General features: G+C 41.3%; 1 protein-coding gene across 4 annotated transcripts in view; it reads right to left on the reverse strand.

The window, feature by feature from the left end:
• The window catches only part of marchf8 (membrane-associated ring finger (C3HC4) 8), a 92236-nt gene that overhangs the window by 7265 nt on the left and 58445 nt on the right, over positions 1-26526 (reverse strand). For 3 of the 4 annotated variants that reach the window (XM_006783874.3, XM_006783876.3, XM_006783875.3), the window contains exons 3-6: positions 19307-19357; positions 10416-10495; positions 2508-2688; positions 346-481 (exon numbers count right to left, since the gene is read on the reverse strand). In XM_006783874.3, coding sequence (XP_006783937.1) covers positions 346-481; positions 2508-2688; positions 10416-10495; positions 19307-19357 — 448 coding nt within the window. Of the gene's footprint in view, positions 1-345; positions 482-2507; positions 2689-9094; positions 10025-10415; positions 10496-19306; positions 19358-26526 lie in introns of all 4 variants that reach the window. The other variant, XM_087850228.1, reaches the window with a different exon arrangement.

Here is a 26526-nt window from a genome sequence, read left to right on the forward strand (position 1 = left end):
AATGAGATGAATATTTTTAACTACGCCTCTGGAATCAAAGTGAACTTAAAGCACAGAGGAAACTCTTCTAAGCATTTATTCAGCCCCAGCTGTAACTTTGATTCCCATTGAGTCTCTGCCTGTCAGTTAACGCCCACATATATACCAGTTTTAAAGCGTATTTTACACTGACTGTAAACACACCATTGAGATAACTCTACAGTTATACAGATATTATATTGAGTGCTAGTCACAACTTGGAGACAATTGTGGATGAATAGATAACATCCAGAACAAACATGTACCACAGACGATGTTGTATTAATGTTTTAGTGTTTGTTTGTGTGCGTGAGAGTCAGTGCTGACCTGATTTGATTTCCTCTGCTGTTCTGTCGATGAGAACGTAGAGGGACCACACCACACAGGTGATGGCGATGATGTGGAAGGTGACTGAACACATGATCTTTCTTCTCTCGCTCGCTGTCATCTGTAGTTTCTCCCACTGCCAAAGATGGAAAACTTTTGAGCATATTCACACACATTTAAAAAAATAAAAATAAAAAAGGAACATGCTTTCAAACTAAGCAGAACCCTATGGCTCAAAACTGAAGCTGAAGAGCAAATTCCTCTAATGGCAAGTCGAGTCCAAAGTGAGCCAATCCCCTAAAACTCCTACACTGAAATGCCAAATTTCAGTCATAAAAACATGTTTCCATTCTGCTACAAAAACTGTTTTCATCTCTACAGACAGTCTGTCTGAAATGTTCATGTTCCAGCTTTGGTTAGTGAAATTCTATTTCCTTTGATTAGTCTGTTAGTTAGCACCAATTAGCAGATATATACGTCTCTGTATTGCACCTCCACAACTGATGAATGCCGCCTGCTAAAAAGGCTTGCTAGCATAAGATGACAGCACTCTACCCTTTAATCTAAATGTGGCTACTTATGCAAGGCCATTCAATATAAAACAAAACAACAAATAAACAACCACAAAAAAACAGGACGGCAGCCTTAATGGCAAAGTTAAGGGAGGTGAAGGTGGCATCATCCATCTTTTATAGACAGTTTATGTTTGAAACACTAAAATCAGGGTGATAGCCTCCTTGTGGTTAGAAACAAGTGGTTGCCCAGAGGTTTATCAAGTAACACCTTTAACTTCTGGGCAAAGAACTGTTGACAAGGCAACTCGTCTCCCAACAATCACGATCTGACTCAGGCTGACTGCAATCACAGGCTGGTGAAGGTCTGCAAATCACTGCTGTATTATTTATAATCTGAGTCGGTCTGCATGGATGAGCACAACTCGCCTGAATCTGATCACTTAGCAGCAGAGGACTCGACTGGTTGCATTCTGGCTATACTCCTGTATAACATCGAGACGCTGTTTGTGGAGGAATTTCTGTTTCAGATCTAAGCGTTTTCGTGTTTGAATTTCTGTGTATGTAGACAGCAGCAGATTTGGTTAATTGCCGTATTAATACATATAGATTGCATGCAATAGGCAGCTTGATCCCATTGATCCCATGCTTATTGGAGTTTTATCACTTCGAAGATGGCAACTGATTGCAACTGGTTGCCGACCTGGTCCCAGTCTTCAGAGCAGCCATTTCGACAGCCACAAGATTGCAAGTTCATTGCACACAATCGCAATAAATTTTGGTTGTGCTGCAGTCTTCACCTACTGTTTTTCCCAGATGTGACGGTACCATAAAGGCCTTTTTTATTCAGCTCCTGTCACCAAAATCCAGTGTTACACAATGCTTCTTGGCAGGGTTAATGAGATAGAGAAGAGCATGGCATGCAGCATCCAGGTGATATACCCTGCTACCTGCCAGGAAGCTCAGATAACTGTGGAGCACCTGGTCAATCATTGGCTGCACTAAAATAAATGCCAGAAATCTGCCCAGCACTAAAAAGAAATCATATGATATCTGTACTGTCAGATAGCTTTGTGTAGCTTTCCCAAACATCCAAATCCATAATAATGAATTCAGTGATGAATAATTGCAGGGTCACTTTAATAAGACGCGGGTGTTGCCGAACAACATGACATCAAGCACTCTTTAATAAAAACTTTCATATTGACAACAACATCCGCCTCTCATCTCAAATTTCCTTGTGCACTCACACATGAACAACTTCAATATTCACCCATGGGATTCGGAAGCTATTAACAGCGGAGCATTTGTTTAAGGCCTTTTGTGCAGCTAATGAAGGGTGGAGGAATTTTAATTAGAGTGTCCTGCTATCTTCAGGCCACAGTGATTGATAAGAGCCTTTCAGGAACGTGGACTGCCTCTAAACCACTGAAAGGGATCACAACCACCCGGACAAGTGGTTTGCTTATGAAAATGGCTTATTGTGCTCTTGTGTCTGCACGACAAGACTGGAGATAGTTTTTTGGTATTTTTCACTTCACAACAAAGGAGTGATGTGAGCTAAGTTAGGATGCAGAGACAAGACCGTGACTTTAATAACTGAGGCTGAACTGCTCAACAGCCAAATATGCACACACCTAACCAGCTTACCTTGCGCAGTGGTTTGAGTTTAGTCTCCATGATGAACTCGTATTTACACAGCTCACAGCAACGAGTGTCAGAGCTCTTGATCCACTGCTGTAGACAGGACTGGTGGACAAAGCGCAAGCTCCCTGTGCAGTGGCATGGTGTGATCAGAGGGCTCTCGTCATCCCCTTCGCAGTGACAAATCCTGCGGGAGGCAGAGAATACAGTCAACACTAAGCTACAGGCTAGACAGCTAGTATCAGGAGCAAGATGGGAGAGAGGGGAAAGATCAAAAAGGGAAAAGTTGGCAAGTGAAGGCGACACACATTTCTCCAAATCCGAGAAAACTTGGGAGTTGTGTAATATAAGACTGCAAAGCTGGAGTAGCACCGCCAAGAGCACAATATGCAACTGATTTTTCCACACCTACAACAGCTTTAAGTAAACAGGTGAGAATATGATTTCACAAACAGAGAAAACAAAATTAACACCCTTGTCACAGCAGACAATACATGTCCCACATGAGTAAACTCAGTAAAGACAAACTAAATTGATTCATTTGCAAGTCCAAACAACATTTTGAGAAACTGATCTCCTGCCTTTTTTTGTGTTTCCGTGCAAAACTGAACACTTTTAATTGTCATTTCACTCTGTAGCTGTACAGCACTGAGTTTCATTGTCAGACAAGAGTTAATAAATGTTATAAATATGTGAGTTTTATAATTACTGTAAGACAGTCCATGACAAATACGTCTGTTTGTGTATTGCTGCAATGCACTGCTACGAACTCTGTGATGAAGGCTGAAGTGCCTTGGAGTTTCTCTTTAACAGGTGTTTGTGATGCTGTGTCCAGTCCCCGTAGATGCCTGGAAAGCCTCGAGTACAGACACCGACAGCTGGAACATTGGATTAGACGTCTGTTGCCTCTAATGACTGCTGGACAGGCTGTTGTCAGTGAGAGGAACCAATCACTTTTCCAATAGACTGACTTGAAGGAGTCCACCACTCCAACATCACACACATCAGATGCTGTCTGACAGGATGGAGGATGTTGGTCTGCGTTGCCAGATATCCACACTAAGGAGGAGTATATTTGTCCGAATCTTTCCACTCAGTGTAAGGCAGATTGATGGGCAGTCTGAGCAAATCTCCACAATATGTGGAAACTTTCACCTGCACGATAGTCAGGATCTGTCAGTTTTAGTGGTGAGAGGACAAAGTGAGGGGTTAGAGGAGGTTACATCACACGCCACGCCTTACTTGAGAAAGTAGAAAATTATTATGATCTTAGACTTCAATGTCAGGACATCGACTTTGTTGTGGTTTTTCAGATTACAGTCCTCAGTGAATAACCAATAAGCACCAAAATCAGGCTGCTTGTTAGACCACAACATGACATTGATTAAAAGTCAGACTGATGTCTTTCTCTAGACTACCAGGGTGCCAGATAAAGGGGTTAAAGGTGTTGTGTTGTAGTTTAAAAAGCAAATAATACCTTAAATGGGTACAGAATACACAAAGCAGGGCACATGTTCTATTAATCTATTTTTCAAATACATTTTGTTCCCTACAGATTTCACAGGCAGTAAGATCAATAATCCAGGAACGTCTTCTGTGATGCTTTCTTCTCCTGAGTGGGTAGCGAGGAGCAATGGCATGTCTTTATGGGCTGGAAGATGCAAGCAAACAAAGCGTGGCGAAGACGAGGTGGAGGAGGAGGAGGCGGAGAGAGCCGGGTGTTCAGATGGGATTGTCTTTATCCTGGTTCATGGAAGGATAACAACATGAAGGAACACATGCACGCCCACGTATGCGTTCACACATGTTAGAAAAGGGAGCACACGAGATGACGTCTATTTCAAGACTTTGCTGAACTGGCCAGAGTGTTACAAGATTAAAAGACAAAGTGAACAAAGGTGGATAAAAATAGGTCATATCCAAAGGTTCTTAAGCAGAGGAGGTGGAAGAAGTGGAATAAGGACTGGGGGATTAAAGGAAAGGCGAGACACAATTAACATCACTAGAATAAGTTTTTTGTTGTTGTTGTTTTTGATTATGGATAGACTGCTTTGTTTGTGTTCATTTGCATGCATAACGAGATGATGAACTGCAGATTCTCATCCCACACATACTGTATTTCTATTTCAATTTAAAAAAAGAAAAGCCAGAGGAAGTAGATCATTTGGTGCTTATATCAACGATTTCTGCCTGCTGAAATAAACAGATCTGACAAATTATTCTTTTTATGTGGGAGGAGATAACCACAGAAAAATCCCAACACCTCCGCATGGAGTTGCGGTGGAAATGCAGCGATCGGTAAACAACACGAGCGGATGAGGGCGAAGGAATTGTTCACTGAGACATTCAGGGAACTTTCACCTGATTCCGCAACAGGCTGAACCGCCTCGGAGGGAGGCAAGAAGTAAAGACAAGAAATCTCACAAATAAAGCACGCAACATTCACCTTCGTCATTTAACACGAGGCGCATCCATATATTCCAACAGATTAACATAATAACCCAGGCGTGGAAATTCGCAGGCAAATTAACTTTTTGTCAGCAGCGGCACATTCCGTGCACTCTTAGGACGTCGTGGGACGTTAAAATTTAATTTGCATCACTTGCATCCACAACACACCCTGTTTGACGGTAGTTTTAAGATGGCAGAGGCGCCGTACGAGTATGACAACATTAAAATGTGAGAAGCAAACAGAGTCAGGAAATCACAAGCCCCAGAAGCTGAGAAGGAAACAAGCTCAAATGCCTGCCGAAGCGTTCGCTTTCTTCCTGTTCCTCTTTTTTTTTTTGCTTCCTTATAATTTTCTCTGGTGGCATGAAGCCAGTCTTTTGCACTCCACACTCCCTCGATGTGTTGCTTAAACACTGCCCTCCCTCCAGTTATTCCTCATTCTGCCCTCATCCAAAAATGTATGTGTATGTTTTTTTCAAATGAATTTTAACACCACTAATCTGTCTTCTCTTGCTTTTCTGCTGAATAGATTTTTCTGTGGAAGATATGTGCGGCATCTGAAGTATTTGCCTCTCAGACTGTTTTCAGTCTGCGCAGTTTAAGCGGTGCCAGAGACATGCTGATCAGTGATCAATTTAGTGGCTTTAGTGGCTAAGCAATCTCTCTCTGTCGCCTTTTATTTTTCTTTCTCCTTTCTTGTCTCTGATCATTTAAGCGGGTACTCGTTTGTCTTTGCATGAGCACGCTTGCCTTCAAAGAGAATATTAAATTTGCTGAGGAGACATTTAACTGTTGGAGGAAGGTTAAGGAATAACACAGACTCTAGCTGTTTTATGCTGTCAGATTTAAAAGCTTAAAAGCTACCCTGCAATGCTGTTTGTTGAACATTAGAGCCACTGCAGTTCAATGTTATTTGAATTCCCTGCAAATTAAGACTGAGTCATTAAATCCTACATTTAGTTGTTTATAGAAGAACTAAAACTTTTGATACATTTTTTTTTTAAATCGATGCCAACTATTTGAAAATCATTGCATGTTCTTGCCTAATCCACAAATATGCATTCAGTAATGCATATGTGTCCAAGTAAAGAAACAAAAACTGGAGAAAATATAAACTTGACTACAATCGCTGTGATTTAGTTAGGAGGTTGGTCATGGTTAAGGAAAAAAAAAAAAAGGCCAATACAGGCTCTGGGGGTTCAGGCTCATCTGAAAAGGTCACTGTGCTCCCTCGGCTGAATTCTGCTGACACACTTTCAAAGCTGTAAGTGAAATTAAATCCTACAATTTGGTAATGAAAAGGTTGTACACCCACATCACAAATATCGCAGTAACAACCAAACGCTGGGAGCTTAGTGCACCTGCAGCAAACGCCGCAGCATGACTGAGAAGGACTGATTTTTGGAGTATACACCCCTTATTTAAAGCCTGATCAAAAACTGGACACAAACAGAAATGTGTTAACAAGATTTTGTGCTCACACTCTGACTCCCTACTGTTCTGATGTGTGTGTCTTTATGTCTCTTATTTTGTAAACGATGTTACCAAAAAAAGATATTTTTGCACTTCTGTATCTGAATGAGAATCAGATTTATTGACCAAGTATGTGTACACATACAAGGAATTGGGCTCCAGTTGTTTCTTTGCTCTCAGTGCACGCAACAACAGACAACACTGAAAACAACATAGCATAGAAAATAACAAGCTTATTTATGGTGCAGAGTGTGAGGATACTGGAAAAAAGTTTGGATTAAATAAGGGACGGATAACTAGTTACTATATGTATGACCTCTTTACCTGCAATACATTTAAAACTCATCTCAAACGATGGCTAAAAGGGGATCAGATTAGTTATCGTTAATTTTACAAATAACATCAATCATCTTTAATGTTGTAAGTTTTTATATTACTTGTTGTTCTGTTTCTTTGCTATGAAATGTTATGCTGTAATTTGATGTATTTGTTGTCTGGACTACATTGTTTGACGTTGTCTGACGGCCTGCTTAATTCCTTATTTACAGTTTTTTGTCTGACCTGCCAGCGACTACAGATGAAAAGCAGCCTTTAGGATAACTCTGGCATATTTACACTGATATGCTCATTAATATCCACGGCCCCTTTCAAATAAACAAATTCAAATGAAAAAAATATGCATATGATTGCACACGGGTTCACAATGTGGTTCAAAGTAGTTTGCTAACGCTTTTATGAATTTGTGTAGCTGTAAAGGTGAACCATGCGGTTACAACTATACAGGATAGCCTCCTGTGGTGCTTGCATGCTTAAGCAAGTTATTATTCATTTGAAAAACCACACATCTTTCTTTGATTAGAATTTTGTGAACATAGCGTGTGTGACAACATCTGGCCAGAACCTTTCGAAGTGGAGTTTGCGTGTTGTCCGCGTGTCTGTGTGGATTTTCTCTGGTACTTCCGACTTCCTCCCACAGTCCAAAGACACGTGCTTACCTGGTTAAAGTGTAATTCTAAATTGCCCATAGATATGTCTTTTTCTTGTACTAGCGCTGAGACAGATGCAACCTGTCCATCCAACTCTTGCCCTACAACAGCCAGGACAGGCTCCAGACCACAAGATGTATTTATTTATTTATCTCTGTAATAAAAATAGTTTTCAAGTGAGAAAGGTGAATTTTCAAGTCAAATGCTTCCTTGTCAAGCTTGGTTCCCTGGGCCAGCAAACATACAAATGCGATCAATACGAATGTTTGAATTCTTTGAAGAAATAAGCTTTTTATGACAAAGCAAATCCGGCCATTTTGTAATGCGTCTAGATGAGAAACACTTATCTGCTTGGCGACATTTCTAATGAGGAAGTGAAGCAACTCCCTTCACGCAGCTGACACTACTCTCTGAACTGCTGACAATAAAGGAGTTTGATAATAATTAACCAACTAGTCACCTGTGAAACAAACAACCTCCCACACATACTTTTCATAGGTGAGGTCAGCATTAGAGCTGCGCTCACGTTTTAAGCCACCTGACAGAGAACTGGAATAACGTGTTTGTGTGTGTGTGTGTGCGTGTGTGTGTGTGTGTGTGTGCGTGTGTGTGTGTGTGTGTGTGTGCAGTCAGACTATCCAGGCTATTTGAAGCCAATAATCTGCCTTTTGATCTCTGGCCTTCACTTTGCCACTTCTAAGCTGGTGTTTCTCCATCGGCCCACAGCTGACATGTAAATCTGGAAAGCAGTAGATGCACACACCAGAGCCAAAGTGACAACAAACAGAGTCATATATAATTCAAAATCCTTTAGATCTCATTAATCCAGTGAAGTGCTGCCACGCTTCATATCGACAGCAGGAGTTAATGCTCAAAATTCCCGTTCTTGGCAACCAGCAAGATCTACTCATCTGCAGAGACCTCGCAGCCATGACCTGGTCTGTAATAAAGTTACTCACAATGTGTCTTTATAATAAGAACTGGCTCTGGCAGTAAGACAGCATCCAATTGGTCATGTGACAAAGACTGATGGTGGACCCAGACACGGGCTATTTATTGTTCTCTGTTCCACTAGTTCTCAGACATATACTCTGTTCCTCTGTGCTATTAAATTTTCTATGCTAACCTCTGCCCTTCTATCAATTCCATAATAGTCCTATTGCCCTCTATTCCTGCTGCAAAGCCTCAGGCTTATGAGCCAAAATCAATCAGATTTTTTTTTTTTTTTGCAGCCTATATACGACACTTTACTGCCTCATCGATCTAACAAATGAAAAAATATTTTAAAAACACAGCTTGGCAGCACAATGAAAAACACAGCAGAACATTGAGATAACAGTGAAGTGAAATTAGATGGTATGAAATTACTTTGCGGCACATTTGTGTCACACACAAAAGGGTTGAATTGGAACAGCTGAGGAGGAGGTGGACAGTGTTGCGGTGTGTGGAAATTAAAGCATCTACGTGTCAGTTTCTTCTGAGTAACTGCTCGACTCTGAGCAGGGATTTAGACTACAAATACCACAACGAGATATTTTCTGGGTATACAGGCTATGGGATGAGAAGCTCTCCACTACTCCACAGGGCTCTGGGATTCACTGCCACGTCACGGTACAGGGGTGGTCTAGGCTTTACGTCACAGGAAGGGTGGGTGTGGATTACGCCGTCCAGACAGTCACCCACCTGCAGCAGTCCCCGGATAGAGAATAAGGTGACAGTGGCCCCGTTTTCTCTGACAAAGGGGATGGACAGCAGTCCAGATCGCTGTCTCCTTCCATATAGCACACTGGAGCTAGAAGTCCAACTGACGCAGCCACTGTCACCATTTTTGGAGATGCTGGTTGGCCCGTTTCTTTTGAAGTAGGACTGGGCTGGTCTTCCTCAAACACATCGTCATCTCCCACTAAATCCTCAGAGGGCAAGCCTGACTCGCTACCTTCCAGCAGGGCACTGGAGGACTTGATGTGGAGGTGGGAGGCGTAGCTGCCCAGGTCTGAGCATTGCAGGCTGGCTGATGTAGAGGATCGAGAGAAGGGAAGGAGGAGACGAAGAAAATTGGAGCTTGGGGAGTTATGGGGGTGGTGGTGGGTGTTGGAATGAGGAGCGGTGAGGACACCGTGATCAGTTGGGAGGCAACTGGCGGGCGCTATGCCCAACATGTACTTGTAGTTGTTGGTGAAGGAGGGAACGAGGTGGGGCTGGGCGCGCGTTGAGAAGCCAGGATTTGGGATCTGTTGTGTGGGCGTTGCAGCCAGCTTGCAGTTGAGTTTGTGAGCCCTGCGATCCAAGTCAGGAGGCTGAGCGGGCTCGAGCTTCAGCTCCAACTCTCCCTCAGAGCACGTGCGATCTATAAACTGCAGACCTCGGCAAAGACTGTCCACACGCTGGCCGACGTCATTCAGAGACACCGAAAACCTGAGCGAGTTGTTGGAATGGATGCTGACGGAGGACGGACGCAGCAGAGAGAGCCAGTCTCGCTGTTTGGCGTGTTTGGAAGCAGGTAGGACGTCTGTGCAGAGGGTGGTCACTGAAACATCTCCTGAACCCTGACAAGTTTTACCCTTAGAACTCAAAAGAACCACTGCTGTCTGCTTCTGAGTATCCTGATCCTGACTGATGATGTGATTGTGCGTGTTTGTGTGTGAAAAAGGAGCACGCAACAGACAACAGCGGTAGAGGACAACAGGAAAAGGTAGGGGGAAAGACAAAAAAGAGAAATGGAAGAGACATCATGCATTTAAAAATAAAGGAGTTTGAAAAATAGGATATATAAACACCGGATGATTAATGTTACCATTAACTCCATTTAACAGCAGCTTGCAACTAAGGCTGCTCCCAGCAGTGACATTGTGCCACTCAGGGGTAAAAGGTAAGCCAACATCACCCACTGATAAGCAACTTCATCACTGATAGACTGATAAATAAAGTTCATTTACTGCACGCAGGTGTTCATATCAACCTGGACAAATATAATTTCTTGGCATGAATTCAGACTGAAAGGTACCTGCAGATGTCCTGGCTAGACGGGGAAACTGACGTCCTCGAGAAACTGCACGGAGCGTTGACTGAAGTCGGGCTTCCAGCCTGAGAAACAAAGCACACGCAGAACAAAAGGCAGTTTAGGACAGAGCATGAAACCCTACAGTTAAATAAATACTGCATCAATCAACAGGCGATTGTATTTTCCGTGGTGGCGGCCGTGGCTCTGCGTGGTGCGGAATTATCAGCGCCAGCACCCATCAGCACATTTGTGTGATCTTTACACAAAGAGAGAAAGCATGTTGTGTACTGATGCACAAGACGATAGGGAGGGGGAAAAAACAATGCTGCCAGTTAATCTGTCTAGTTTAAGGTGAAATCTGCAAAAAAAGAAAAATAATATCAACAGGCGGCTGCGAAGAGAGAAGCGCTGATGAGACCGATCGAGAGTTAAGAAGAACGAGGCGGCGAGCGAGGCACGGCTGGGGGACGTGAGGCTGCAGATTAATGTCCAGCTTCTACAGAGAATAATTTTTAAACACGTGCACTGCAGGTGCAATGCTGTTAGAATGAAAACACCTTCAGCATCATCAAGGCTTTCACTAATATTTATTTTACAAACATAAGAAGATTACTTTTACCTCGGATTTTGAAAGAACCTTTTTTTTATGACAACTTGGGTTTTACTTGCAAAATATTCTCTTATGTCTCACAGGATAATAAATCTAATTGATCAGATGATCATCCTGGTAGATCATTCAACTATTTTAGTGCACTTATCCAATTCAGGTTTATGAGATGGGTTGAAGCCTTTCCCAGGAGTCATAGGAGGACACCAAGGACAGGTCGCCGGCTTGGCTAATTCACAAGTCATTCGTAATTCACACCCAGGGTCAATTTAGAATCACAAATTATTTACTACATCATATTTTATTATTATGTAGCGTCACTTGGGTGTTCCAAAAACGTTCACTTAGATGAGTTCACTTGTGAGACGAGACACAAACTGTGTGGCTCCTTTTAAATAAGTAGAACTGCTCTCATTCATTTAGTTGTATCAGACCACACTGTAGCCTTTGAAACCCTCTTTTTCACCTCTGTTGTTTTTAAGCTTTACATTCAACATAAATGTGATGTTTTCATCCTACTTTCAACAAGAACATGATTGAGTATATTCCCTCAAGTACAGATAATATTCCCTAAAGTCTCCCATATTGACAGGTTCAGACCGGATACATAAAGAATGAGATCAGACAGTGTTTGGGTTGCTAACATAAAGACATGGGGGGGAGAGCCTGGTAATTTCAGCAAGAAACTAATTACATATTGATTTAATTTCTAACTAAAGGAAAGTTTATAGCTCACGGCCGGACACCAATCAATAGAAAATTCAATTTCCAGCCATGCCCTTTCATCCTGTTTATCTGTCTGTGCATGAGCAGTACCGCTTCTTTTTCCCGACTTGCACACAAAAGCACTTAAACACGCTGTCCTCCTGTTTCGCGTCACTGTTCTTCCACTGCTTACTCAGGGATGTAATTTGCTTAAATCTTTTATTTCCTCTGTTTCTTGTTTAATTTGACTCTTATTTTAAACAGCTCATGTTCAAGGTCACCGTTTGGTGCTCTGACAGCAGTCTGGCCAATAAATGTAAAATGAACAGACAGAAGTGGATGAGAGACAACAATTAAAGCGTTATTATTTAGCAGACAGTACCACAATAAACTACAAAAACCGAAAGTTACTCAAATGAAACTCAAGAAACGCTGAGTTTACCTGAAGCATCGTGGGAAATATGAATGTGGGCTGACCAATGAAGCAGATAGGGATCTTTATTAGTTATGTTCTGTGCAACTCGGCAAATAGATAACTCACTGCGTCTTCGAGCGATCAGACAATAACGTAGTTGAGGTAATAATGATTAACTTCCCGTTAAAACCCTGCATGACTCCACAGTCCTATTAAACAGCTGCTCTTTCTTAACAGCTCTCTCGTGAGGACCTGCTTTGATGAGTAAATAACTGCCTCCGTTTAACATATAAAAAAAAACGCTGGAGGCAATGATACTTCAACAACTGCTGAAAACTGGCTTTTGGCACCACCGACACTTGTCGCACTTTGAAACCTCTAAACTGTGAAAGGAAGCAGATTCGCGCTTAAACGTATCCATTCAGTTATGGTTCTCTGACTCTGATGTGCTAATTAGATATAATCCAGCCTCACTTCCCATTCACCCTAATGAACACCTGTTTATTTTATTGTGAGTGCTGAAAAAAAACTCATATTATTATAATAACTACTAATTTAACCTCTCTCCTCAAGCACTACCGCCCTCCACGCACTCTCACGCCACGCATAAATTATTCCCTTTTGTATTTGTTGCACTCTCTCTTATCCCTGAAACACCTTATTTCTCGCATGTCGTTACCTCTGCCTCCTTCCTTCTTCGACGGACTTAACCTGCACAGACGTAGCCACTGGGGCCTTTTCAAGTAGAACCTTTAAAATCTAACAGGAGCAATGAATCACTGGCTCCCATTGAGAAACTCCTAACGAAGCTGGCAAGAATCAAAAGTTCACTGTTGACCTTTAAAACTGTACAAACCTAACCCGAGGTGTCAAAGTTTGTAACCAAAAATATACAGGTAGTCTAATCTGAAGCTTAACATGTCAATTATTAACATATCAATTTGATTATGAGTGAGGTTTTTTTATTGTGACGCACAATATGCAGTTCAGACCAGTTAAACTAGAAATGTTTTGTCAAACTTTGATTTCCCAGGACAAAAATGAACTTTACCGAAAGTGTTTGACATTTTGGAAAATAGGTTTATTATCTTTTTTGCCCGTGGTTCAGATAAGAAGATCGATACAATTATAAAAGGTCTGCGCATTATACGTGAAGCTGCAGCCAGGAGGTGATTAACTCGGCCTCGGCTTTTGTTTATAACCTTCGTGGAGGTTAATCATAAAACCGATGAATATTACAGCTGAGATACGTTCTCATGCAGCCCTGCGCAAACATTTGATAAAATCCATTTTTAATCAAGAGCTTCTTTAATCCATCTACAACGACTGCAGTTTATACTTCTATAGTTTTCTCTGGCTCACTCACTTGCTTCTACGTGGCTGTCGCAAGGTCATGCTGCTAATATAAAGTGGGGCCTCCAGCTGTGCAATTTATACTCCAGCAATATACAATACTCTTATGTGTCATTACATGCAGTGCAGCGATACCCACAAAGCTGAATACGCTGATGGGTTTGTGCTGTGCCGCAAATGCTTGCTATCCAACCACCACCATCAGATATAAGAGACCTCAAACACGAGATGAGTGGCCTAGTCATACACACGCATACTAAATAATCACGCAAGTATGACGCCAAAGCAATCCTCCCTAAAAATCTAATGCTGTCAGATTTGGTGTTATTTTTATTTTTTTGAGAAGCTACAAACTCATTAGAGCTTTAATAAGGGTGATTTGGTAGCAGCAGGTTATACGGGAGGGAGCAGGAAAGCTCATGGACTTGATTGGCCAATCATTTTTCTGGCACTCGAGACTATCTTAAATCTTGCCTATCCATCTGTTTCAATGGGCCCTCATGTGAGCTTGCAAAAAAAATGGCAATCAGTGCGGTTTATTCAAGTCTTGGACAGGCTTCAAAGTGGCAGCACCAAGCTCTGAAAATGAGAGAATACACTCCGTTTTAAATTGAATATCACCATCCCTGCCTTTGTTTACTATAAATGACTTGTGATGAAGGAGAAACTACCCACTCACTCACACCACAGTTATCATCTCGTGCCGTATTAATGCTGTACCAGTTGAAAGTAGATTTTACTGCAGTGAGCAACAGAAGCATCCTCAGTGATCTAACCTGGGATCATGAGGCGTTTACTGTCAACATCAGACACCATCTCCCCGGCAACCCAGTCCCGGTTGATCAGACCCCAGTAGCAATTATCCAGGGATGTGCCTTCTTAATCCAAAGCCACCTTGTTTCTTTCTCTAAGGCTTCAGTAGCTCATCTAATTGACTTCCTCTAATCCTGTCCGACGATGCTCAGCAATGCAAAAGCTTTGCAGAGCAAATCCTACCTCCTTCGGCAGCTTTGCCTTTAGCATGGCTCACTTCTGGTACTCGGCACACGACCTCTCTGCCAGTTCCAGCCTGCTCAATACCACATGCCAGTCACTGGCAGTGCTAAAGAGGCCAAATAAAACTTCAAACTGTAGATGAGGTTTCTCTCCAGCCCTTTGGTTAATGGTGGCCCATGAGGGCTATGGCTACACTATTAGTGGTCATGATGAACAATAGTGTCCATCTCCAAAGGCAAGGTGTCCAGGAAGGAGTCCTTTCCAAAGCAAAGGGGACTGGAAGGTGTCTCACTCCTACTGCAGACATGGAGGTTTGCTGGACTGACTAGGACATAATACACAGCTTGAACCAAGAACCTCAACCAGTCGCACTCTTGTTTCCACGTTAGACCATCAGGCAGACCTCACATCGATGCTAGTTTAATTTATGACACTAAGAAGTCAAATACATCTGTTTCAAGCCATAATTGTGACCTAAATGTCAAAATAATTATGCTAACTAATACTGATAAATACTGCTACGCAGCTGTCTAATGACTTTTGAGACCAATTTTCCCTAAATAACGTTTTTGACTAATAAACCTGCACTTTGGGCTCCTTAGTGTGTACTTCTTTAGTGTGGCTGTGTGAGAGTACATGCCAAAACTTTTTCACAACCGTGTCATGTCTAGATGACAACGTAAACATATTTTTTTAAACAAAACTGCTCAACATTTTCTTGTTCCAGCTTCTGAAGCGCAAGGAACTCTAAGAGCGCCGGGTTTTCCATGCAGACTAAAGCTTCCTGACGTGGTTTGTGGCAGTGGAGCACATGTAACGTGACACATTGTGTGGAAATATGTAGATCAACTAGTAATGCAGTTTCATGTTTGTGCATCGGCTTTCTGTCAGACAAAAACTTCTGTTGCTTTTTTCCTTCTCATCTGTGCGGTTTTTTTTACATCTTGATGGATGTTTTTTTAAGCATATCCCATCTCGCTGATAAATTCTCTTTGAGCATTCGACCTACGCATGCCTCCATCACTGCCGTTTGACACGCTGTTGGTTTTTTGGACTGTATGCAAGTGCATTTCCATAGCTTCTGTTTTGGTTGAGTTCCTATAATCCTTCTCTGTACGTAGCCTGAGAGCTAACAGATATAAATTATCATCATCAAACAGTCTTTGCATTAATTTATATTTATTTTTCAGGCCAAAAACACCCAAACCAAAAACAACCAAGATTCAGTTAACTAGAAAAAAAAGCTGAAGACTAAACCATTAAAGAAATTATGATAGCAGGAGCTCTAAACAGCAGACAACATGAGCCACTTCTGTGACAACCTCTCAGATAAAGTTCATTTCCATTTCCATTGCTGTCCTCCACAGGTGTCACTTTACAGCATTCAGTCATACAGTCATTTTTCAGGGACCAGGCCCTGCTTCAGCAGAAATGCTCGGAAATAAGCAATGTGCCAGATTGAACACAAAAATTATGTGCTCAAACGATTTCATTTTTATCAAAATAGTAGCTCGGCTCAGTGCCTTGTTTTGACTTTGTGGTCTGCCAAGCTGAACAGACCAACAGAGAGGCTCTTCTAGTGATCAGAGGTGCAGATTCAGGTTGGATGTTGCAGCTACAGAGCCTAAAACTCTGCAAAACTGCAGCAGCTTGAATTCTAGAGCACCACCAGATGTTTGGCCGACTATAAGCGGCAGCCCACTGAGCTGTGAGTCGCTGCTTTGTGTCTTTATGAGGACTGTAATACTATAATTCCTTCCCAAACAGTGTAGGAGGCATCACACAGCACCCTGGCACTGTGCTAAAGAGAGAAAGGGCTACAGCTAAGCCTCCTGACCTCACTGAGTGGAAAAATCAACTCACGCCAAATCAGGAGGCAATCCTCAGCCTACATCAGAAAAGCCCCTGTTTTTTCAGACAAGTTTATCACCGATAACGGTTAAATTTAACAAAAAAGTGTTGATTATCTCCCCTCAGCACTGCCTTTCTTTCATGATTCTCAGGCTCGGCTTGATGGAAGAAAGGACTCGATGAACAAACAAGCATCGGCGACAAGGGAGATGATGAGTTTATGGTTGTGGATACGCGTATACCTTCATATCCACGACCACACAGCTCAGCGCCCCTCAATGACAAGTTCACTGATGGAGGCAATATCACCTTTATGAAACAAATGAGCCCCTGGCCATATTTGGCTGCTTGTTTTCCTGTTATCGTATAAATCTCTCTCTCCCGGTGTGTGTATTCCTTGTGACAGGTATTCCAGGGGGAGCAACAGGATAGCTAGAAATAAGATTTATTTCTGAGTCATCTTCAGAAAGGATAAAGCTGTTCGATTCAAGAAAACAGCAAAAAATAAATAAATAAATAAATACTGGGAAAGCCAAAAAGGCCAAACGCATCCCTGCCAGGTTATCCGTGTAAAACGAGAGCAGGTGCTTTAAAAAAATGAACGAATGCTTTAAATGTTGTAGCATTCGAATTATTCTGGCTGTATGACTGTGTCGAGCTGGGGATGTTATGAAATATTCCTCTCAGACCGATGCTGCGGTTATTTATACAGAGAGAAATCTGTTAAGTAGGTCAACAATCGAATATGAGCGCATTCATTTTTGATTTGGTCTGACTCGAGCTGATGCGATTCGGCTTGAATCCGTGCCATGCGAAGCCGTTCAACATTTGTTTTGGCGTCCTTATTCTGAATGTGGCTGGAGCTCACGTGCAAATGAATGAAAACAAGTGTCAGAGAAGCCCCCCCCCCCAAAAAAACCCCAAAACAAAACAAAACCCCCTTCAGCAGTGAATAAGGTGACTCTTATCAGATGTACATTTCACCAAGATTCAGCTTTACAAACATAAATTAAGTTGACCTACATTTGATATTTTTTCTGCAAAGAGGAACATTCGAGTCACTGCTGCAAATACGAACATCTTTCATCTCATGCTGTCATAACTGCAACGCGTGGAAACTTGTAAATACACTGCATATATGCATAAAATCATCATCATCAAGCAGCTTCTAGGGAAAGTGGTCTCAGGGAGATGTCGTCTTAGTGAAAACACATTACCCACCTACAATAATCCACTGCTAAATCTTCTCACTTGGAGTCTCTGTCAAAAGATTATTGCACCATTTCTTTGTCTGCGATTCTCAAAACGGTCCACCGACTCAACCGGGCAACCTTTACAGTCATAATCTGACTTGCTCTCCAACTCTGAAGACTCCCAGCAGGCTTTTCCATCCAGAGAACAATTTATACCAACTTAACACCTGCCAGTCATATGCATTTCCCTTTAGGAACGAGTAGGAAACACCAGCTGCCAGACAGACCGGTGATTATTAATTAAATCTGTCAAAGTTAAGAGCTTTATTCAGACTTTATGTCTATCATTTCATTACAAACACATTTGTCAGAGGAATGGGGATCTATATAGGACATTCAATGACAATGGACTGCATCTGCAACCTGATGAAATCCACCCCTCCATTTATGAATGAGATTTGTGTAGAAAGCGAGTGACACTGCTCTCTCTCCACAGACACTGAATAAAATAATTACACTCTATTGAATAAATAACCTGTTTCTCAAGTGTAAAATGAGATGAACACCACTCAAGTTGTTTCCTAACAGCTGGCTGGAGCGACATATTTAAAGAGCAGACAGGAGTGTGGTGTAACCCTGTCCTCTTAGAGTGATTAAGTGCATTTCCCATTTACTGCTTGTTTCTAGGCAAAGTGGTGCCAGTCTTAGTATCGTAACTTAGAAGCTATGAAAAGTCACGGGAAGATTAAAAACTTATCATACATGAAAACAATCCAGATCAAAATTATTATATGATTATATAACTTTATAGTTTTTGCTTTGAGGATTGCAAAAAGTTTTGTTTGCACGTACTCTAGGTACAACGTTCACAGACTTTGTATTCACTGCCGCTGCACTGACATAACAATCAACTGTAGTGCGCTATAAAGTCTGCACCTCCCGGATTTATCTAGAGAGCAAGAAGTCATTGTAACTAAGGCTAGGGTGCAAATTGGCTTCTAGGTGTAAAAATACATTTCCCTTTACACGGATGATCAATGGTCTGTTGTACTGCTAAAAAATGTGGCATTAATATATATTTTATATCAAGTTACAGATGATATGTTGAATGTCTACAAGGTATGGCACATATAACAGATTTATTTGCCATCAAATGGGCATATTTTTGTAAATGTGAGCCAGTTGTTCCCCTGCAGACATGGAGTGGCACACTGCCTTAGAAAAACTGCTTTTTTGTTACTATAATCGTTATCCTGCAAACGATCAGTGCATTTGTCTCTCGGGTGCAATACCTCTCATCTTGCTCATGTTTAAAGAGCGAGCAGCTCATGGATCAAATGTTATTGCTGGAGCCTTCCCGTGGTGACAGAATGACCCTGACATCTATTAGCACAAGTAAAGGTTTTATCCTCTAAGAGGCTCATGAGGGGACAAAAAGACTGAAACCAATGTGCCATTTTCAATGCAGGCTGTAGCTTTACCTATGGGAGCCATGAAGCATAAAAGGAAAGAGAGAAAACGTGGAAAGACAGAAGTCGCAGAGGTTGATCAGAAAGGCGGCTCTGATTGTGGCGATGTGATGAGAACGAGGCAGGTCATCTATCAGCTGCTTACACTCCCGTGCATGTCTACCTACTCTGTCAATCTCCACCTTCAAATACAGCTCACCTCACTGTCATCTTCTTGTCTACAAGTGTGCTCCCTTTTCTCTGTGATGGACCCAGGCTGTACATCTTCTATTCAAATGTTTCTCATTTGTATGTGCTTTGCTCACCTTTGATATATTGCTGGACCGGCTTGCTGAAGGACCCAGAGGCTTTTCATTCTGTAAAAGATAGAACGACAGCTCCAGTAAGTGAAAAACATTCAGAAATACAAAAATGCCATCCAGTCCGTGCACTGTACATACTAAAATCAGACAACAAAGTGAAGAGCTGCCTGACAGAAATATGTGAAATGATAGCATTATCATGGTAATGTTAGCATTAGCAATATTTACACTGCTCACCGGGTTAGCTTAGTATGCTAACCTTTGACAATTTGTACTAAGCACGTCGTTCAGCATGAAACCTGAAGGTATCCGAATATTGTTAACTAAAAAGTTTTCAAAGGATACATAGGGCTGAAATATTAAGTCCATCATTACTGCTTCCATAGGAATTAGGAGGGTATGTAGCAGCTCGGTGCTGCTAATTTACTGCATGTGATAATCAGTTCTGAATTCCTCAAAAAATGCAGAAGTTCAGAAGTTTTAACATAATGTCACAATCTTCCTAGTGAACATTCCAGCAAATTCTCCCAATTGTCAGACTACACAGCATTAAGAGAAATCCCAAAGAGCAAAATGTTAAATGTTATGTTCATGACAGTACAATAAGAAAAGAAAATCCAAGTATAACTTGTTTGGAAGGTTTTGCATGTTTAAAGCCTCTTCTCTCTAAAAAGAACATAGCAGCATGGTGTAGGTTTGCAAAACTGCACCTGAACAAACCACAAGATTTCTGGAACAATGTCCTTTGGACAAAAACCAAAAGCAAAGTAGAAATATTTAGGCGTAATGCACAGCACCATGACCAAAGACATCATAGCAACATGTTGAATGTGACCTGGGGACTGGAAGGCCCCCGGGTCACCATGAACTTCTCTATAAACCAAACTATTCTAGAGTCAAATGTGAGGCCATCTGTCCGACAGCTAAACTTGGCCAAAATTGGGTCAAACAGGAAAGCAGCAGCAAATCTACTACAGCACGACTGAAAAATAAAAGAAGTGCTGCACAGATCCAGTAAGTCCAGATCTCAACCTCATTAAAATATTGTGGTGGGACCTTAAGAGAGCTCTAAAGAGCTGTACCTGCAAATCTTAAGGAGCTGAACCAACATTGAACAGAACAGTGAGCCAGAAGTCCTCCATAGTTATGTGAGAGATTATTGTTATTATTATTATTGGTAAAGGTGGTTGCACAGGCCACTGAATCATGGAGTGTACTTGTTTTTTCAGATGACTACATAAAGAAAATTTTCAAAAAGCTCTGTAACATGACTGTTGTTCAATCTGGGTGAACGCAGCAGACCAGCAGAACAACACTACCGTTTCTACAGGCATGCTGCTAGGGTGTCTTGAAAATAACCCCCCCAAATGTATGATAAAATAAATGAAAAAACTCAAATACGGAAGGATCAACTAGGCCCGATTCTTGGTCCTTCTCAGTGTAATGCACTACATTTCTTAGCATCTCAAGGGCCTGCAAGCATGTGCTGTTTGGCATTTTAAGTTGGTAAATCTAGTTTCTCTGGCACAAGACAAAAGGAGGACAAGCCGATTGTATAACGCACCCATCCAAACTCCAAATCAAATTCAGTCACAATATTTGTATCATTACCCAGCAAGCAAAAACAGGCAAATATTTCCAGCGTTCAGCATAGTCAAGTTTTATAATGATCCTCGAGTCGCACTAAGTGTTCTCGGCTTGCATCAGAGACCGAGACAAACAGCCGCTGGGGCGCTGTGCTGCATTCAGTGGTGTTATTAAGGCTGGGCATGGTTCCTTAATGAGTAATCAATCATAGTTACATAACATTCAAGTTCACACCAGGTCGGACAGGGCTGTGTATGAGTTGGACACAAACAAATCTTTGCAAAGAGAAACCAGCTCTGTGAGGAGAGTTTTTCAAATTTATGAAGACATGAAAGTACGGCCCGATTAAACTGTTGAGGCGTAAAAATTGGCTATATTAGCCCCCGCTGAATTCTGCCTCCTCTTCCTGCACGCTGTAGACCACACATTGTGCGCTCAGAGACCCTTAAACAAGCCGATCCCCAGTGGTGATTAGTGCAACGTGACCAAAATGTAATGTGTCAATGAGTTAATTAGATAAACTGTTAACTCTCCTGCACTTATAGAACACATTTTAAAATGTGTTGCTTTACAGATGACTTCAGAGAGCTTTTCTCATTAATCTATTTACGGGATTCAGATTCGCTCAAAGACACTTCGGCATGTGGAGAGAACATGAATCAAACCACCATATCTGCGGTTAGTTGACAATCCACTCACTCTCCTGTGAGTACCAATCATTCCTGACATTTAATACTGCTTTATTCACCGTCTTACAGAGTATGTTTTGTGCTTATGTTTGCTTAAGTGAAAAAATTTCTACTTGCTTCAAGTCAATTTTCTTCTCAGTAGCACTCTTGTTCAATTCTTTAAGAGTTTGTTTTAAGAACAAAAGTTAAGTTTGGAGGATTTTCTTTAAGAGAGAGGGAGATCCAAAGAAAAAAAAGCCAGAAAGTAGTCACATCAAATAATTTACAACAACCACTTTCTTGCTGTTTAAGGCATTTAAGGCATTCTCCCACTAATTTAACCTCATAGGACCTGGCGTCCACATATGTGGACATCATATTTTGGGTTATTTAGACTAAAATACTAAATTTTGCTCTACATGGGCCTGATATCCACTTACGAGGACATTATATTGCTACTGTTCTATCAACATTTTAAACGAATATCTTCATATGTGGCTCTCACTTTTCTTAAAAACAAAAATAAGGTAAAGAAAAATCTTGTAATTCTTTGTTTTTACATTCATTGGGCCCCAATATGCCCAAATATCAAAGAGAAATTAAAAATGCATGCCATGGAAGAGTTTGGGTCTTAGGAGGTTAAAGAACATGGTGTATTTTTGAATGTATTTAGGCCCCAGGGCCTTTTGGGAGTGCCTTTCCATTTTCCTACACGCACGCACGCACGCACAGAGAAAAGCAGTATTTGTTTTTGGAGATATAAACACTGGGAACTTTTATTTTGTTAATAAGTATCAGCAGCCGAAGTGTTATCTCCACCATTTTTTGCCAAAACAAGCCTATACCCACACAGACACACAAACACGCCGTACCACTAACAGACTCTACAACATGTTACAGTTTCTAATTACTTAAGTGCTTGACGTGTCCTAGCTGTGACTAGTTGCCATAGTGACTGAGGACCGTTGTATGTCCCGAGTCTCAATCACTTGCGGCATCTCCCCGCCTCCTTATATTTCCGTTCATGTAAACATAAGATAAAACACGAAGGATGCTTGCAACACACCCACCAACTAACCCAGACCTTCCCTTCCTTCTCCTGTATTTTCCATGTTTACGTGGCAACTTGGATATCGTTTCTTAGCTAAAACTATGTGATTAAAATCTCTTAACTAGTAGAGTTTGGACAATGCACTCATATGCAGGTGTAAAAATTCCTGACCTTTAAAGTACTGTCCTACTGTCTTGTGGCCTTTTGTGGAGCAAAGTGCTGCGGCAGCAGTGAACGCAACTGGAGAGGAGGCAGCGCTGACATCTCGTGTCATTGTTTGTTGACTCAAGCGTCAAAGTTGTGGTGATTATCTCCAATCTCAAAATGCTTTTATCTCGAGTTTAAATGGGAAATCCTCCAGTATGATGCACTTCCTTGTTTTATATTGCCACATAACTTTAAGCACTTGACACACAACAAAAAGTACAGAGATTACATGAAAACATGGTGAAAAATGAAAAAACATCTAATTACAAAAATGTACTTTTGCAGATCTAAATGCATGAAGAACCAAGATGGTCTCTTGCTGTGCTAGTGGATTAAGGTGAAGCAGTTCCTCCCCATTTCCATGTCATTACTTCTTCAGTGCATTCAACACAATGGCACAAAATGGCAAATACAGCTCTCAATGGGCGCAATTTGTTCAGCAAATCAATTGTCAAATAGTCGAGGAGCATAAAAATTCATTTTTTTCTTCCAGGAGATGACAGCGAGGGATAAAGGGAACAGGAGACTAAAAGAACAAATTGATGATCCTTGCCCTTAATCCTTCCTTCTTGGTTAAAAAAAGCAGGAGAAAGCGATAACAAGAGCACATCCCCAGACTGAGGGGTTCTGGAAATAACAAGGCCACAAATGGACTCATGGCTTTTATAGACAGCAGTGATTAGAGCAGACAAGCTGAATACAGATGACAAAAGAAGAGACGGGAAATACATCTTCATTTGTCGTCTCGTTTAAGCACAGGTTACAGTTAAAAACCCACACTGCCTAACTGTCTTTCCTACAGTACAAGGTCTGCGAGTCACCTTCACTGCCACGTCTGTAGACTATAAAGGGTCTGCTTCTCTAAGCTCATGCATAATTCTGATAAAGGAGAGCTCAGGTTTCACAGTCCACTGTGCCTGTCCTTCTCCACCTCCTCTGCGGGTCTGTTAGCAGCTCCAGTCTTTGATAACACAACTTTCATATTGGACTCTGAAGACTCTGGCTTGTAACAGAAGAAGCTTAAGAGAGTACAGAGGAGGAGAGGTCATATTCGGGGGGATCACTGTGTTTTTCAAGGGTCTGTTCTTAGCCCACAGAGAGAAGGGCTCAGCTCACTTTTATGGAAGAATCTCAAGAAGATAAGACTTGTGAATTTAACCCAGACTCTCTCCAAGTTCCTTTCATCACCAGAAGCCATTTGAACTTGTCAAAGATTGTTTCTTTGTTCAGTTTTCACCAATAATAAAAATCACCCGTCAACAATTTGTTTAGATCATCATTATATACCTCTATTTTTTAGTAGGGCAAACAAACATAATATGAAACATTTAGCCTCATTAATCATATCACAGGTTTTGAAACTGAAATTGTGATCTATACTTAAAACCTAGAAATGAACCAAATTGTCGATTAGAAACATCAGCAACAACTTGCAGCCAGTTTTTACAAAAGTCACAGTTTTTGAGAGCCCACCAAGCCTGCAGCTAACTCATTTTCAAGCATCTATCCCAGTTTTTCCAAATTCAAGATGATGCCTTTTAATGTTTTGTTTAACCCAAACTTTCATTACTGATGCACAACCAAAGAGTAATTAAATGTGGATGGAATAAAATGTAAAAAGCTTTGAATCGTATGCTGTTGGAGGACGGATAGTGGTAAGGGCAAAACTGTCCAAACAGCCCTGCAGTAAATGTCTGACTTTCGACTGAAATGCTGTTTTAGAGAAGTTAATCTTGCTAACAGCTGCTTCCGTCTGCTTTCCGCATCATTTCTCGCCATTGTCGCACCAGAATAAAGATAGGTCTTGTGTTTGAGGTCAACAGCTTCTCGGAATACAAACCTGAGACTTACAGTCAAGCAGGACTGTTTAAAGCACCATCTGCTCTTTGCCTGAACCAGCAGCTGCATCAGTCTCAGTATCGACATGAAGCAGGGTTTAACACACGAGGTCACGAGTGAGAGCTGCTTGTCAAGTTTGCCATCCCACACTTTTGCACATTTTAAAATACTTCGAAAATAAATAAATAAATAAATAAATAAAAGAAGGTACTTTTTTAAGTGCTGAAAAAAATGCTGCTTCTTTTATTTAGGATGATTTTTAACACTTTTTCACTGCAAATCAATGTGAAAGTACAATTCACTCTTCTCAGTCTGTGTGTATTATTTGTTGTTGCCCTCTCAAACGTTTGACTTCACCCACTTAAGATTCTTTCAACGGTTCACAGAGGACATGCCTGGACATGCTGCATCTCTGATCCATGGAAAGCAAAGGCACTAGAATTTATTTTACGTCTTTCTTCAGAAAAAGGAAACACTGGTGTTGCTTACTCACAGTAAGTCATTCAACTTCTATTATCAGAGCAAAATAAACCGTTCATCATCATTACCAGCAACATCTCCTGCCAGGAATAGTTTAATCATTTCCAGCTTTCAACGCTTTCAACTCCCTTAGAGACAAAAACAGAACAACAAAGACGACTATAATGACAAATGATCAGGTTCAACAACAGAATCACAATGGGGGGTTTTCTGGGAGGGGGAATAAACACCTTCATTAGGGTGTCAGTTGAAGGATAATTGGGAAGAGTAAAAATGGATGTGGGGCATTTTAATAGTCACCTTGAGAAATGGGCCCAGTCAAAAAAACCCACCTTTGTTCAAAAATGACTTATAAATACAAAACATCTCAAACAAAACCTCAAACTTAATTCATTATAAGGGTTAGCTCTCTCTGCCCTGTGCAAATAAAGCAGCTTTTTTTTTGCCAACGTAACAATAAAGAGTTGTAGTACCTCTTTATCATCTCCTGCTACAAATTGCTGACATTGTAACAAGATGAGGGAGGAGGAGGAGGAAAAGACATAAAAAGTAAGAAGCAGAGGAGGCAAATGAATGATTGCTATCAGACAGTGGTAATAAGGTGACTGTCGAAGGAATTAAATCAGCAAAATTAATGAACAGATGTACGTGTGTGTGTGCATGTGTGGCGTTTTTTTTTTTTTTTCCTTTCTCTCTCGTTCATTCTCTGTAAATTCATTACAACTCTACACGACCTCTGCAAGCTGCTGAACTCTTCTATTCAATAGAAGATGTATCATTCGCTAATCACCACAGCTGAATGACCCACAACTCACTACGCCTCTGAAAACTCAAACAACCACAGGGCTGCAAGCCATAGCTTTGACTTTTTCCTGTGCATGCTGTGTGTTCCCCCCTCTGCAGCAAACAAACAATACCTACAACCAACTGGAAACTTATTGATTTGCCCCAAACTGCAGTTACTTTAAAGCTCATTTGAGTCCGTCTCCAAAAGCTAAATCCCAATTTGTCTTCTTGTTAGTACCATTGTCTACTTGCTACATCATAACAGGTCTCACTGGTAATAGGACTACTGCTAATCTTGTAGACCTTCCCTCTCACCCTTGCTGGGATGCTTCTGTCACAAATAACCCCTGACATTCATTTCCACCCACTCCACCCTGACTGCACTTTCTTCTTCACCTGTCCGCTGCTTTGGATGGCTGACCCCAGGTATTTAAACTCATCTGCTTTCACTACCTCTACTCACTGTTACACTGTCTCCCTCTCATTCATGCACCTTTTTTCTATCTTGCTTCTACCGACTTTCGTTCCTCTTCTCTCCAGACTCTCTTCCACCTGCTCCCTACTCTCACTATAGATTACAACATCATCTGCAAACATCATAATCC

This window comes from Neolamprologus brichardi, chromosome 13 (assembly GCF_056152115.1).
Source record: "Neolamprologus brichardi isolate AB-2024 chromosome 13, ASM5615211v1, whole genome shotgun sequence".
In the NCBI taxonomy this organism is placed as follows: Eukaryota; Metazoa; Chordata; class Actinopteri; order Cichliformes; family Cichlidae; genus Neolamprologus; species Neolamprologus brichardi.